The sequence below is a fragment of the Pelmatolapia mariae genome, linkage group LG5, assembly GCF_036321145.2.
Source record: "Pelmatolapia mariae isolate MD_Pm_ZW linkage group LG5, Pm_UMD_F_2, whole genome shotgun sequence".
Taxonomy (NCBI): Eukaryota; Metazoa; Chordata; class Actinopteri; order Cichliformes; family Cichlidae; genus Pelmatolapia; species Pelmatolapia mariae.
Window position 1 is genome coordinate 21,304,775 of NC_086231.1, and position 15,229 is coordinate 21,320,003.

General features: G+C 39.2%; 1 protein-coding gene across 1 annotated transcript in view; it reads left to right on the forward strand.

Annotated features, from left to right (window-relative positions):
* The window catches only part of col7a1 (collagen, type VII, alpha 1), a 66,523-nt gene that overhangs the window by 32,845 nt on the left and 18,449 nt on the right, over nucleotides 1-15,229 (forward strand). The window contains exons 79-91 of the mRNA XM_063474161.1: nucleotides 295-339; nucleotides 749-784; nucleotides 3,083-3,118; nucleotides 3,197-3,241; nucleotides 3,336-3,368; nucleotides 3,493-3,555; nucleotides 3,695-3,730; nucleotides 4,314-4,394; nucleotides 4,483-4,551; nucleotides 13,213-13,248; nucleotides 13,361-13,420; nucleotides 13,535-13,579; nucleotides 13,669-13,704. Coding sequence (XP_063330231.1) covers nucleotides 295-339; nucleotides 749-784; nucleotides 3,083-3,118; nucleotides 3,197-3,241; nucleotides 3,336-3,368; nucleotides 3,493-3,555; nucleotides 3,695-3,730; nucleotides 4,314-4,394; nucleotides 4,483-4,551; nucleotides 13,213-13,248; nucleotides 13,361-13,420; nucleotides 13,535-13,579; nucleotides 13,669-13,704 — 621 coding nt within the window. The remainder of the gene's footprint in view (nucleotides 1-294; nucleotides 340-748; nucleotides 785-3,082; nucleotides 3,119-3,196; nucleotides 3,242-3,335; nucleotides 3,369-3,492; nucleotides 3,556-3,694; nucleotides 3,731-4,313; nucleotides 4,395-4,482; nucleotides 4,552-13,212; nucleotides 13,249-13,360; nucleotides 13,421-13,534; nucleotides 13,580-13,668; nucleotides 13,705-15,229) is intronic.

Consider the following 15,229-nt stretch of genomic DNA (forward strand, 5'->3'; position numbering starts at 1 on the left):
AGACTGTAAGCATGGGGAAACAGTTAGTCAAGCTATGTCTAAAGCTATTAAAATTTCTCTTCCGCCTCCTTAAATTCCCACTAATTAAAACATTGTTTCTTGTTTATTTTGCAAAACTGAAACGTAAAGATGACCTGTTGTGTTCATATTTGTTGATGTTCTCAGCTAAATTGCATTAAGACAATTAGCTGTACAGGTATTCTTTGAAAGTGTTATTCAGTCTAATATAAAACTATTATGATAATTACTGTTATGAGATTTGTCAGCATACAGATATGTGGCTTGCAATTGCAGGGAACACCAGGAGAGTCTGGAAAACCGGGCCAGGAAGGGAAACCGGTAAGTGGACTGCTCCCTGCGGGATGTATGGCAGAGGTTTCTGAAAGTTAACTTGACTCTTACAACACTGTACTTTCAAATTGTCATAGTGAAGATGACATAGCATTGATTTTGTAAATATGTATTCTAAACATTAATTTCAGCTGACTTGGTAAGTGTGTGTATTTCCTTATATCACTGATAATCATTCACAGACATAATGAGCCTATAATCTATTGTTTTCAAAGTATGTAACAAGTAGGAACCACATCTCTACAAAGAACACATTAAAGTTTCATCTTTTTTCACCAAAACACAATTTGGGGAAATTCTGTAAGTCATGGTTATCATCAGTCATGGTAAAACCAAGGAAAGATAAAGGAAAATATTCCTCACACTTTTTGTTTTCCTTCCCTGCGTGTCTGAGCAGGGTTCAACAGGGCCTGCTGGTCCTCGAGGCCAACCAGTGAGTAACCAGTAACACAGTCTGCTTCTTTTAGGCTTGATCTGCAGAGTTAAAGCTGCAGGCTGACTGCAAGTTCAAAGCCAACGGAGCTGTTTCCCTCCTTGGGCCGAGGCTTCGTAGATCCTTAGGCAATAACCATGTGCAGCTGTGCGACTAACGCCTCACTCTTTAACTTTCTCTCTCTACCTGTGTGCGTCTTATCTATGTCCATTTCCTTTTGTGTGTGTTGTTCGTTTCCCCTTTTTCGTCACTGTTCTCCACCCACCTGTCCCCCCCACCCTCCTGTCATCCACTTTCCTTTGTCTGTCATTTCTCCAGGGCTTCCCTGGGTTCCCAGGAGTTCTAGGCAGACCGGTAGGTTCTCTGCTGATGGCTGGCATGCTTGGGCTTTTGGGGAAATAGGTGTGAAAGGTTTGGAGAATCTGTCCTTGTAGTATCAGATATAATTAGGATTCGACCAAAAGTGATAAGATGCTAATGGGCAATAGCTTACAAAGCAAGCAGGGTAAAAAATAAAGCATGATTTAACACCAGGAGAACAACCTGTCATCGGGATGCACTCATTGTCATGTACCTCCCAGGCAAATTTCACCTCTTTAATCTTAATTCATTCTTATTAGAATCATGATTCTGGGAGCTGAGGTCTGGGATAAGAGTCAGACCTCGAACAGTTCCTCATGAAATGTCCAAAAGGATCTGTGTCAAACTCAAGGACTACATTTTGATGCAAAAAATTTAAATGTATAAAATACCAGACGAGATGAAAGCAAGTCGGCTGACATCCTCAGTCGCAGCTCTTATGTACAGTAGTGTGGGGAATACTAAACTGGGTGCACTCCAGAAAGTACGGTTGATGATTCGCTCGAATCTGCTTATCATGCATGCAGCTGTGCCTGATGTCTGTTGTTTGCTTATCCCTTGCACAGTGCTGATTTTTCAGAGCTTACCATGCAAGTGTCTCCTTGTGGACATTTCAGATAATCTATTTGTATTGTTCTACCTGTTGTCCATCAATTAAGTGCTTGTATTTTATGTTTCCTATAGAGACATGTACATATGACAATATTTATCATTCCAAGTTGTTGATGTTTGGGTACAGAAAAAGTGCACACCTTTTTAAATACTCAATTTTTCTAAACATATTTATGCATAAATATGTTGCCTAAAGGAATAGTTCTACATTTTGAAAATGAAAGTTATTTGCTTTCTTCCTGGGAGTTGAATGTATACAAAAATTGATCTCGCCAAAGTCTTTCTTTCCCACTGTCTCCAAGTTTTTACTCATCTGTTTGCTGGAGTTTTCTCTGTATTATTTAAGGGTCCTTACCTTACAATATTAATTAGCTTAAAGCGACTGTTGTTGTGATTTGGAGCTACATAAATAAAATTGAATTGAATGAGAGGGTGAAGTTATCAGCTGATGCTAGCTTGCTTGGTAAGCAAGATGATCTGTAGATTGCATGGGTGCAAAAAAGGTAGTATATGTAAAAGCATGCGTCAAATACTGGGGCAGACCTTTTGCCTCTTTAAGCCTGAATAAAAATTTTAATAAGTAAGTTATATTAAAAATTAGTTCATTACATTATTATGACAACTAAAATTAACTTTAAAGGCTACCATTTTTTTAAAATTATCTGTACATTTTATCATTTTAACATGTATGGGGTTTTTAACCTTTAAATCTGAAGCCTCAGTTTTAGGAATTTTTTTTTTAAGTGATCATTTTTTTTACCTAAGGATTGATGGATATAAAATGCAGTTAATAGATACCTGCTAATCATTGTTAATATACAAATATATATATATATAGAAATAAAATGTCTATGTACTCAATTTTGGAACCTGCCTCAGTTTTGCGTTTCATAAGCTTAACCTTTGGCGTAATTTTTCAGCTCTGGATTTTGCTACTCAGAGTTGGATGAAAACATCACTTTGTTACATATAAAGCTACTGCCAGTAGTCATTTAACTTAGAGTTAAAGACTAGAAACAGACACCTCAAAAATACATAAACTCATAGTTGATCTGTACACAGTTTAATATTCACTCATTTGGTTGTTTTTTGGAGCGGTCAAATGCAGAATCGCTTGTTTCTGTATCAGTGATCATCTCACTGGGACTGCTGTGAATGGAAACTTCTAGCAGAAAGTTATATTTAGTGACAGACACGGCTGACATTCTTACATAACTCTCAGGAACAAAGCCATTTAGCTTTTAAAAATGTAAAAAAATAAAAAACTTCCTTTAGCATGTGGCCTGTGTGCAGATGTTCAATTTTTTTATGTGACTTTGCTTATAGGGAAACCCAGGAGAGCCAGGCATTAGGGGGCCAACTGTAAGTATGACAAACATGTCACACACATTCAAAGACTCTTATTAACAGTTACCAACGTTGATGATGTGTTTTTAACAGGGTCCCATGGGTCCCGCTGGGCTGCCAGGTCCACCAGGTGTAAAGGTGAGTTCACTACATTATCAAAACTTTAGTGTGCAACAAGTAGATTTTTGTTTGTTTGTTTATCAAACTCATAAAACTTTTGTTTTTTTTACAGGGTAATCAAGGAGAAGCAGGTGTTGGTGTACAGGTATAAAAATTTTTTACATCTTATATAAAATGCATTAAATTTCTCCGGGACCGAATAATATAACAATGTGCACAGTTGTGATGTACAACAGATAACCCTGTGAGTTTATTTGTCATCTCTGCAGGGTCCTCCTGGTGCACAGGGGAGCACAGGTCTGCCAGGACCAGCAGGTCCCCCAGGAGCTGTGGTATGTGTTCCCACAAATCATAACTTCTCAGCAGGGGAAAATAATTCTGTCATGTTTTCTCGTGAAATTCATTTAAAATCTCACGGTGTGTATCAAAATGTGTTCCTTCGTACCACTGTAATTTTTTTTCTCCCTGCAGGGTCCACAGGGGCCTCCGGGACTGCCAGGACAGGTGGTGCGTATTTGGTCTTAATCCTGCTGCGGCTGCAATGTGTCACACAGTGAGGAAATGTAAACGTAAAAAAAAAAGTCTTGACCCTCAGGCAGTTTTGTTGTAGCTGAAAATAGGGAGGTGATTAACTGAAAATGCCAAAACATCTGTACCAAGCTTTTGCTGACAGCTTGAGCTGCATAGGGTTTTTGGGATATCAGACCCTTCTTTCTTTTTTGGGGATATATCAACATTTCTACCATTATTATTTCTGTTTTTTTCACACATCTACATAGCTATAACTGCTGGATTTGTGTAATATTTTGACTAGTGTAGACTAAATATATTAAAATGCGAAGCGCTTTTATAACCTTAAAATAAGTACTGGCATACTGTTTGATAAGAAAATCAAGCAAAATAGATGTAAGTTCATTTATCTGGCATTGTGTGAATTATTTAGAGTCTTATTGTGTAGACCATAACTGATCAATGATGTAAAGATGTGAATTTAACACAGGCAGCGATTCAGATTTTGAATGAGTAAATGATCTTTAGTGTGAGAGTGATAAACACATTCACATATACTAAGGCATTTGCTGCTCCTCAGGGTGAAGCAGGCAAACCTGGTGTTCCAGGAAGAGATGGGGTGCCTGGCAAAGAAGGAATACCTGGATTACCAGGAAAGCAGGTTTGAGTTTATGTCATATTGCTCACCGGTGGCAGCACTATTAAGTGTTTTTTTTCTTAGTGTTAACATTGTGTAATTTGTTCCTCAGGGCATTGCAGGACCTCCAGGCCACGCTGGCTTGAAGGGGGAGCAGGGAGACAGCGGGCCTCCAGGGAAGGTGAGCAGATGTTGCGTCTAGCGAGCAATCTCTTTCTAAGAGACACAGCTAGTTTTTTGGTTGTTTTTATCTGATATAATCCAAGCTACAGAATGGTTTGTTGTATAAAGTAATAATTAAAAAAATATATAGTGTTATTATTAGATTGAAGAGCTTTTATCTGACACCAGGGGGTTCTATTCTGAGTCCTCCTTTAGGAGCAGTAAATGGTAAATGGACTGGTAGTTACACAATGCGTTTCTACTCGGTTGAACACAGTCTCATTCACAGAGCACCTTTTCTAACATTCAGACACAATCTCACTCTCCAATGGAGAGAACTCAGGGTTCAATATCTTCCCCAACAATACTTTGTCATGTGGACCGGAGAAGTGAGGGAGTCGACCCATTGGAAGACTGATCCACCAACTTTCCAATAATTCGATGACCCGCTGTACCATCTTAGCCACAGCTGCATCTTAAAGCATGAACCTTAGCCCCAGTGGGTTCCAGATGTGTTCCCCTGTAAGTCCACTCTTCTTAAAGAGAAACTGGAGTTTTATTTGTAGATGATAGCTATGATGCTGAGAGGATAATCTAAGAATTTAATATGGAAAAGGTTTGATTGAGAGCCAGTATATTGTCAGAGCAATTCAAGAATTTTGGGGTCGTTTGAACTGGAAACTGTAATTCATGAGGTCAAACACAGTCATAAATTGTGTTGTGGAGTAATGCCAGATAAATGTGGACCTGCTCTCATTTCTGTCTGAACACACTTCTGCCTCTGCATATTTAAACAGTCAGGCCAACTGTGCTCTTCTAACCTTGGACATTTTGAGCTGTTTGGAGTGGTCGCTAATTCCCGAATAGGTGAAACACAAAGCAGTATCTCTGGGGTGTTAAAAAAGTCTTTTTTGAGTATTTAATCTTAATTTCTCTCTAAGACCATGTGTTGTATTTTACAGTAGGCCGTGTCTCCAGTTTATGTTTTCCTATAATAAACTGGATATGGTGGGACTTTATGGTAATAGAAGAATTCAAGCTTCCTGTGCAAAGTGTCTCAGCTGTGTTAATCTGTTATATGACTAAACATCCCATGCACAAAAATGTTCTCATCATTATAAATTAAATCATTGACAGATAGTCTCCAGACCCTATTGTAAGTATTGTATGTTTGCAGTTGTTTTCCAGCTGAATGGATGACACAGATCTATACCTCTGCATTCATCCTTTTGCTTTCATCAGCATTAAAATCCTTGATAAATTCCAGTGTGCCACATCTATTGGCAGCTCTCCATGCTGAAGGCCAGGCTTTAACACAACCACCGTGGCTGACAGATGGGTTCACATGCTTTAGGTCAAATGCCATTCCTTTTTTATGTGCACTGTCTGTCACTTTAAAGTTCATTTGTTTTTTTTTATTGATCCATAGATTTTTGCTCCACAGTTTTGTTTTTCGATTGGGAAATCAAACCCTTTGTGAAGTAAGACATCTTTGTATACCTGGAGTTTATTACTGACTTGTTGGGCAGTTGCTGTGCCTTGTAGTTTATTCCATTTTAACCACTAATATAATGATAAACCTAATCAAAAATGATTATGCCCAACAGCTGTGCTGGATGAACATTGGTATACTGTTAACGAATGATGGGAGACATCTGTTAAAGGGGATTGTTTGGCTTCCTTGTGTTGATTCTGTCAGTGAGGATGGAAATTAAGCCAAATTCCTGCAGATGAAAACTAAAAATGACAGAGAAGGTCACTTACATAATGTTCCCTGTTAACTGCTTCTCACATTATCACATTTTCCACACTTTAATGTGACTTGAGTTTTTATTACTGATGGTTTGATGGATTCTTTTAAACATTTCTAATAAAGAAAAAACAGTGTACATTAATAGTTTTAATTGTGGCATAAGCTCTAATTAAACTGTTACTTTTTGTAATGAATTTCCTCCAATGCAGACTCAGCAGATCTGACTTGTTTTAATGGCAGGCTGTTAATGTTGTTGAATTTTGCCACCCTTTATAAGGGGTTTACATTAACATAGTGTACAGTCTAGAATGAAGTGTGTTACAGTGCTGGAATTAACTAATTTATTTTTAAGAACAATACCAGCTGCTTGTTTTTCCAATTATTGAAACGCAGTGTTTCAAAATTCTGAGTTACCCTATATTTTAAAACATAATTTGGTTCCGTTCATTTAATCTCGAGACGCAAACATTCAGACAAACGTAAACTATTACAATGCCACATGCTTTTCATGCCCATTAACTTGGAGCTTCTTTAACATAAGACATTATGGCATGGTCTAAGGAGCTTGGAGAGAAAATTCAATTCAATTCAATTCAATTTTATTTATATAGCGCCAAATCACAACAAATGTCGCTTCAAGGCGCTTTATATTGTACAATAGATCGCACAATAATAAATACAGAGAAAAACCCAACAATCATATGACCCCCATGAGCAAGCACTTTGGCAACAGTGGGAAGGAAAAACTCCCTTTAACAGGAAGAAACCTCCGGCAGAGCCAGGCTCAGGGAGGGGCGGCCATCTGCTGCGACCGGTTGGGGTGAAAGAAGGAAAACAGGATAAAGACATGCTGTGGAAGAGAGACAGAGGTTAACAACAGATATGATTCGATGCAGAGAGGTCTATTAACACATAGTGAGTGAGAAAGGTGACTGGAAAGGAAAAACTCAATGCATCATGGGAATCCCCGGCAGCCTACGTCTATTGCAGCATAACTAAGGGAGGATTCAGGGTCACCTGGTCCAGCCCTAACTATATGCTTTAGCAAAAAGGAAAGTTTTAAGCCTAATCTTGAAAGTAGAGATAGTGTCTGTCTCCCGAATCCAAACTGAAAGCTGGTTCCACAGAAGAGGGGCCTGAAAACTGAAGGCTCTGCCTCCCATTCTACTTTTAAATACTCTAGGAACAACAAGTAAGCCTGCAGTGCGAGAGCGAAGTGCTCTAATAGGGTGATATGGTACTACAAGGTCATTAAGATAAGATGGGGCCTGGTTATTTAAGACCTTGTATGTGAGGAGCAGAATTTTGAATTCAATTCTGGATTTAACAGGAAGCCAATGAAGGGAAGCCAATACAGGAGAAATATGCTCTCTCTTTCTAGTCCCTGTTAGTACTCTTGCTGCAGCATTTTGGATTAGCTGAAGGCTTTTCAGCGAGTTTTTAGGACATCCTGATAATAAAGAATTACAGTAGTCCAGCCTGGAAGTAATAAATGCATGAACTAGTTTTTCAGCATCACTCTGAGACAGGATATTTCTAATTTTAGAGATGTTGCGCAAATGGAAGAAAGCGGTCTTACATATTTGTTTAATATGTGCATTGAAGGACATGTCCTGGTCAAAAATGACTCCAAGGTTCCTCACAGCATTACTGGAGGCCAAGGTAATGCCATCCAGAGTAAGAATCTGCTTAGATACCATAATTCTAAGATTTTCAGGGCCGAGTACAATAACCTCAGTTTTATCTGAATTAAGAAGCAGAAAGTTAGCGGCCATCCAGGTCTTTATGTCTTTAAGACATTCCTGCAGTTTAACTAATTGGTCTGTGATACCTGGCTTCATGGATAGATAGAGCTGCGTGTCATCTGCATAGCAGTGAAAATTTATGCTATGTCTTCTAATGATGCTGCCTAAGGGAAGCATGTATAATGTAAATAGAATTGGTCCTAGCACTGAACCCTGTGGAACACCATAATTGACCTTAGTGTGTGAAGAGGACTCTCCATTTACTTGAACAAATTGGAGTCTATTAGATAGATATGATACAAACCACTGCAGTGCAGTACCTGTAATACCTACAGCATGTTCTAATCGCTCTAATAGGATATTATGATCAACAGTATCGAACGCTGCACTGAGGTCTAGCAGGACAAGCACAGAGATGAGTCCACTGTCAGAGGCCATAAGAAGATCATTTGTAACCTTCACTAAAGCTGTTTCTGTGCTGTGATGAGCTCTGAAATCTGACTGAAACTCTTCAAATAAGCCATTCCTCTGCAGATGATCTGTTAGCTGTTTGACAACTACTCTTTCAAGGATTTTTGATATGAAAGGAAGGTTGGAGATTGGCCTATAATTAGCTAAGACAGCTGGGTCTAGAGATGGCTTTTTAAGTAAGGGTTTAACTACAGCCACCTTGAAGGCCTGTGGTACATAGCCGATTATTAGAGATAGGTTGATCATATTTAAGATCGAAGAATTAATTAATGGCAGGACTTCTTTGAGCAGTTTTGTAGGAATGGGGTCTAAAAGACACGTTGATGGTTTGGAGGAATTAATTATTGAAGTTAACTCAGAAAGATCAATTGGAGAAAAAGAGTCTAACTTAACATCAATGGTACTAAAAGTAGCTGTAGATAATATTACATCTGTGGGATGATTATTGGTAATTTTTTCTCTAATGATAAGAATTTTATTAGTGAAGAAGTTCATGAAGTCATTACTAGTTAACGTTAAAGGGATGGTTGGCTCAGTAGAGCTCTGACTTTTTGTCAGCCTGGCTACAGTGCTGAAGAGAAACCTGGGGTTGTTCTTATTTTCTTCAATCAGTGACGAATAGTAAGATGTTCTGGCTTTGCGGAGGGCTTTCTTATAAAGAAGCAAACTATTTCTCCAGGCTAAATGATGATCCTCTAAATTTGTGACACGCCATTTCCTCTCCAGCTTACGAGTTATCTGCTTTAGGCTACGTGTTTGAGAATTATACCACAGAGTCAGGGACTTCGGATTTGAGGCCTTAGTTTTCACAGGAGCTACAGTATCCAGAGTTGTACGTAGTGAGGAGGTAAAATTATTAACAAGATAATCGACCTCTGTTGGAGTAGCGTTCAGATAGCTGCCCTGCTCTATGTTGGTACAGGGCATTGAAGATGATAACAGTGGGTGGATTATATTCTTAAACTTAGTTACAGCACTTTCAGAAAGACATCTACTTTGATAAAGTCTACTCTCCACTGCTGTGTAATCAATTATTGTAAATGTAAATGTTATCAGGAAATGATCAGACAGCAGAGGGTTTTCAGGAAACACTGTTAAATGTTCAGTTTCTATGCCATATGTTAAAACAAGATCTAGAGTGTGATTAAAGTGGTGGGTGGGTTCTTTTACATTTTGAGAGAAGCCAATTGAGTCTAATAACAGATTAAATGCAATGTTGAGGCTGTCATTTTTAGCATCTACATGGATGTTAAAATCCCCCACAGTAATTATTTTATCTGAGCTGAGCACTTAATCAGATAAAAAGTCTGAGAAATCAGAGAGAAACTCTGTGTAAGGCCCAGGTGGACGATAGATAATAACAAGTAAGACTGGTTTCTGAGTTTTACAACTGGGTTGGACAAGGCTAAGCATCAGGCTTTCAAATGAATTAAAAGTCTGTCTTGGTCTTTCATTAATTAATAGGCTGGTGTGAAAAATTGCTGCCACACCGCCCCCTCGGCCTGTGCTTCGAGATTTCTGGTAGTTAGAATGACTCGGGGGTGTTGATTCATTTAAACTAACATACTCATCCTGCTGCAACCAGGTTTCTGTAAGGCAGAGTAAATCGATTTGTTGATCAATTATTAAGTCATGTACTAACAGAGACTTGGAGGAGAGAGACCTAATATTTAATAATCCACATTTCACTGTTTTACTCTTTGGTTCAGATGTGGATACTGTATTGTTCTTTCTTTGTGATTTTTTTATGTTTAAGTTGTTTATTGCTGGTTTTTGGTTTGTTTTTTGTCTTTTTGGGAGCTGACACCGTCTCAGTGGAGATGGGTTTTTGGGGGGGTAGCAGGAGGAGAGAAGCTGCAGAGAGGCGTGTAAGACTGCAACTCTGCTTCCTGGTCCCAACTCTGGATAGTCATATTTTGGGGGGTTTAATAAATTGGTCCATATTTCTAGAAATGAGAGCTGCTCCATCCAAAGTGGGATGGATGCCGTCTCTCCTAACAAGACCAGGTTTCCTCCAGAAGGTTTGCCAATTATCTATGAAGCCCACATCGTTTCTGGGACACCACTCAGACAGCCAGCAATTTAAGGAGAACATGCGGCGAAACATGTCACTCCTGGTCTGATTGGGGAGGGGACCAGAGAAAACTACAGAGTCCGACATTGTTTTGGCAAAGTTACACACCGATTCAATATTGATTTTAGTGACCTCCGATTGGCGTAACCGGGTGTCATTACTGCCGACGTGAATTATGATCTTACTGTATTTACGTTTACCCTTAGCCAGCAGTTTTAAATTTCCTTCAGTGTCGCCTGCTCTGGCCCCTGGAAGACAATTGACTATGGTTGCCGGTGTCTCTAGCTTCACATGTCTGAGAACAGAATCACCAATTACCAGAGTTTGACCCCCGGCGGGTGTGTCGCCGAGTGGGGAAAAACGGTTAGACACATGAACAGGTTGGTGGTGTACCTGGGGCTTCTGTTTAGGACTATGCTTCCTCCTCACCGTCACCCAGCCGCGCTCTTTCCCCAGCTGCTTGGGGTCTGCCGGGGAACAGCTAGCGGGGCCTACGCTATCTTCGGCTGCACCAGCTACAGGGGCCTGGCTAGCTACGGGTGAATGAAGGGTGCGAAGCCGAGTCTCCAATTCAGTAATCCTGGCCTCCAGAGCTGCAAATATGCTACATTTGTTACAGGTATCATTACTGCTAAAGGAGGCCGAGGAGTAACTAAACATCTGACACAATGAGCAGGAAAGTGCAGGAGGGACAGGTGAAGAAGCCATGGTGCTAACGAGTCGGCTACGAGCTAAGCTAGCGAAACAGTAAAGAGACAGTGAGTGAATACTTTGGCTATAAATTAGGTAGTGAGCACACAGAAAGGGTGATTCAGATGAAGCACGTTAAGATTATAATATGAAAAAGGGATGTATCAAAAGATTTCAATTAAATTGCTAAGCAGAAAAGCTACTCAGAAACACCACTGTGTTTGAGCAGGAACAGGAAGTGATACTCTACCACAAAGCGAGCGAACACCAAGTGACCAAAAAAGCGTCTGGACTTCTTTAAGTTGTTTGAATTCAGAGGTGAAACGTCTTCAAGGAAACTTAAAGAAGTCCAGACGCTTTTCTTTCCAAGCTCCTTAGACTACGATGACCTGGTTGACTGAGAACCTTCACAGACACATTATGGCATGCTTTTGAAAATATTAGTAATTCAGCGTTGTAGCTTCAGTGTATAGAAAACATTCAAAAAGCACCGGTATTGCCCGTGTTGCCATGAACTGGTTCACTTCCGATGCCCGACAACACTGAAGAAGATGCATTTAGTGCAAAACATGAAAAATAAAACGACTTATGAAATAGATTAGTTTTCATTTTTTTCCTGAATGGTTATATTTATTCAGTTTCTTGAGTGACTCTGATAAGCTGCCACAGACAACTTGTTCATCTGCTCAGGATTTCACTCCAACATTTGTTGTCACACACACACACACACACACACACACACACACACACACACACACACTCTCCCTTCACTTAAGGGTTGCGCTCACTCGCTTAACTTATAGTAATTTCTGGACTTTCTGTAACACCAGAAATCTCAAAGACGATCATTGACAGCCCTCAATTTACTGCGGCAAGAAAAGAATGATCTACTGTACATTTCAAGTACAGTTCATGCAGTACTACTATAGAATATCACACACCTAGAGAGTACTGATATGTATTTTCAACTCTGGCCTAATGGCAGAATAAACTTACCCCAACTTTGTCAAATTATAGCTGATGTCAGAAAATTAATGGTTAATGGTTATTAAAATAAAAGCCAGAATAAAAAATGACTGCATTACATGAGTACATACAGACTACAGACTACATACAACTAAAAGTTTGCCTTTTTCCTCTGTGGCAATCAGGCATATGCTGCCTTCCCAAACTGGCAGTATGTCACTAAACTTTGAGAATCCCTGGAATAATCCTCACCTGATTTGTGAAGATGTTTTACTTCACATTGTTTTTGTGTCCAGCTCACAACAAGAATGATCTTTAGCTGCTTTATATTTTAAGGTAAAAACAATGTGATATGAGAGAGAAAAGCTCAATGATCTGGTGATCTCAGTGAGCAAGCAAATGACAGCAGGGAGGAAGAACTCCCTTTTTAACAGGAAGCGATGCCTGTGTTCTGAAGCACAGTACTTTTGTAGTTTGTCTGTCACACTCCATAATGTGCTTAGTTTATTCCACTTTGCTTCCTTTATTCTTCCTTATCAGGGTGGTGAAACATGTTTGAACACCACGAACAAAAACAGAATTTTATCACGAAGTAACTTCTGGATTTAAGCATTTTTTGAATCAGTCCTTACAACCCAGTCTTTCTTATCTCTGCCTTTAAAATATTGTTGTGTACAAGTGATAAGAGACACTGGACTTGCATCTGCAGGCTTTTGCCAGTGAAGCTGAATAGATTTTCAAATGTTTTCACAGTCTGCTGTGCTATTCTTAAACAGTGAGTGTGCATTTGTTGGCTGTCCGTCCTGAAGACATTCAGGCTCTTAATATTCGAGAGCTAGAAGCAAAGATGATTAAGCTAATATGATACTTAATACCAAAGCTTTTAGGTACACGTTGGCATCTTTTAATGAACAACAACCCACATTGTGCTGTGCAGGTAATTACTGTTATTTTCCTCCTTCTTCTGTACTCTGTACACAGGCTGTCGCTGGACCTCCTGGACCCAAAGGAGAGAGGGTGAGTCACTCCTATTGCCATTAATGTGGAAGTAGCTGCAGCATGAAGTGACGCAATAGAGCAGCATTTACGAATGCAGCTTACAGCACTTTCCTGGTTCTGATTGATGCAGGGTCCTTCTGGTTTAACGCTGCCAGGCACAGCTGGAGAGAGAGGTCCAATTGGTGAAAAGGTGAGTCTGACCAAACTGCAAGCTCCCCCTCAGTGAGTGAGAGGGACAGACTGGAAATGTTAAGTGCTTTTTCATTAAAATTGTATATCTGAATGCACAACTGCTGTCATTTAGGGTAACAAGGGAGACAAAGGTGTTGCTGGCATCAAAGGAGAAAGAGTGAGTACGATAATGGGACAAAATAATGACGTACTTACATATACAAATATGAAGGTACATTCACAATGTGCTGTCTGTTGTCATACAAGGGACAAGCTGGTGAATCAGGAGAACCTGGAGAAGATGTGAGTAATAAACTTTCACTGCCCAACTGGATTTCAAAAAGTCATATTAGATTTTTTTAATGAAGTCTTAGTCATAGTGTTTATGCTTTTATGGAAGATTTGCAATGCTGATGTCAATAGTAGTGTGTAATTTTGTGTAATTTCACATAAACAAATCCAGTGATCCATTATAGTCGATGGTATTAAAGTTACTGTTTTTATTTTTTGGGAAAATTCATCAAATTTTGAACAGTTTGATTTTCTTAAATGTCTTCTATGCCTTTATAAATATTAGTGCAAAATAATAAAATGTATATTATATGTATATGTGTATGTAATAAGAGGAGAAAAAGTATTCAGTGCCGCCCACCTCATGCATATAAGTCCATTTTAACAACTTGATAGCTGATTTACTCCGAAGTCAAGTTATATAATCATGCCTGAATCAGTTCTTTTTCTAAAGCATATAAGAATGCCACGGCACAGTTTGAAATCTGCATACCCCATTTCCATCAACAGCTTTTTTATTGCCATCACATCCCCTTTAACCAGTGACATGATAGAAGATATTTTATGGAATAAAAATAGGTGACAAAATTAACCCTTTATTGACCAGCCCTTCAAATTTACCTGTAAAATGGGCCCGCCGGTGGGCCCATTTAAGCATAACACATAATTTGAAATTTGATGAGTTTTAATTTAACTTTTATTTATGAGATATGATCAACTTTGTAATAATTTGGTTCTAGATCTTTAGGGTAGTGCAAACTAAATTACAACATTGTAAAAGAAAACTTGTTATTTAATGCAAATGACCTCTTATGCTACACCTTTATGGCTCACTAGAGCCCACACTTTGGGGAAACGCTGGTCTGTAGACAGTGTATCTAATGCTACAGTCACACTAGAGAAAACCCAGGCTGGAGACAATTGTTGCACTTTGTGTAAATGCGTTTGCATTGTTGTTGGCTTTGAAATTGTTCCTTCCGAGTTGGGGCCCAGGTCTGTGACCACACAGAGTCAGCTGCTGTCTTTAAAGTGACTTTGGTGTATGCAGACAGCAACGAAAGAGCAACAAGACGGAGTCGGTCTTCTACCAGTTTGTGATTGAATGGGGTCAAGTTAGCAATTACACACCATCTGTTTGTGAAAATACAGTGATTAACTGAGATAAATTGGTGGAAATCTCAAATCTGTTGCTATCTGTTGCTGCCTACATACACAGGAATTCACATTACACAGAAACTGACATTATTTACTAGCCAGAGCCTCATAGAGCTGAAACAGAAATTAGTGACGTAGTTGTTCCACTATGGCAATTTAACTGTAAAATGACATAAGGCTTTTCAACCTTGCTTTTATATAGAAATATAGCCAGAATGCAACCAGTTGGAAACTAGATGAGTTGTATCTCATATTGCAAAGAGGCGTGTTACAAATTTTTGTAAACTGACTTGGAGTGATTTCAGATATCTGGATATCTTGGACAGCAGTTATTTGCATTCCTATTCCAGCGTGTCTGAGAGTGATTGAAGTCAGTCTCAGC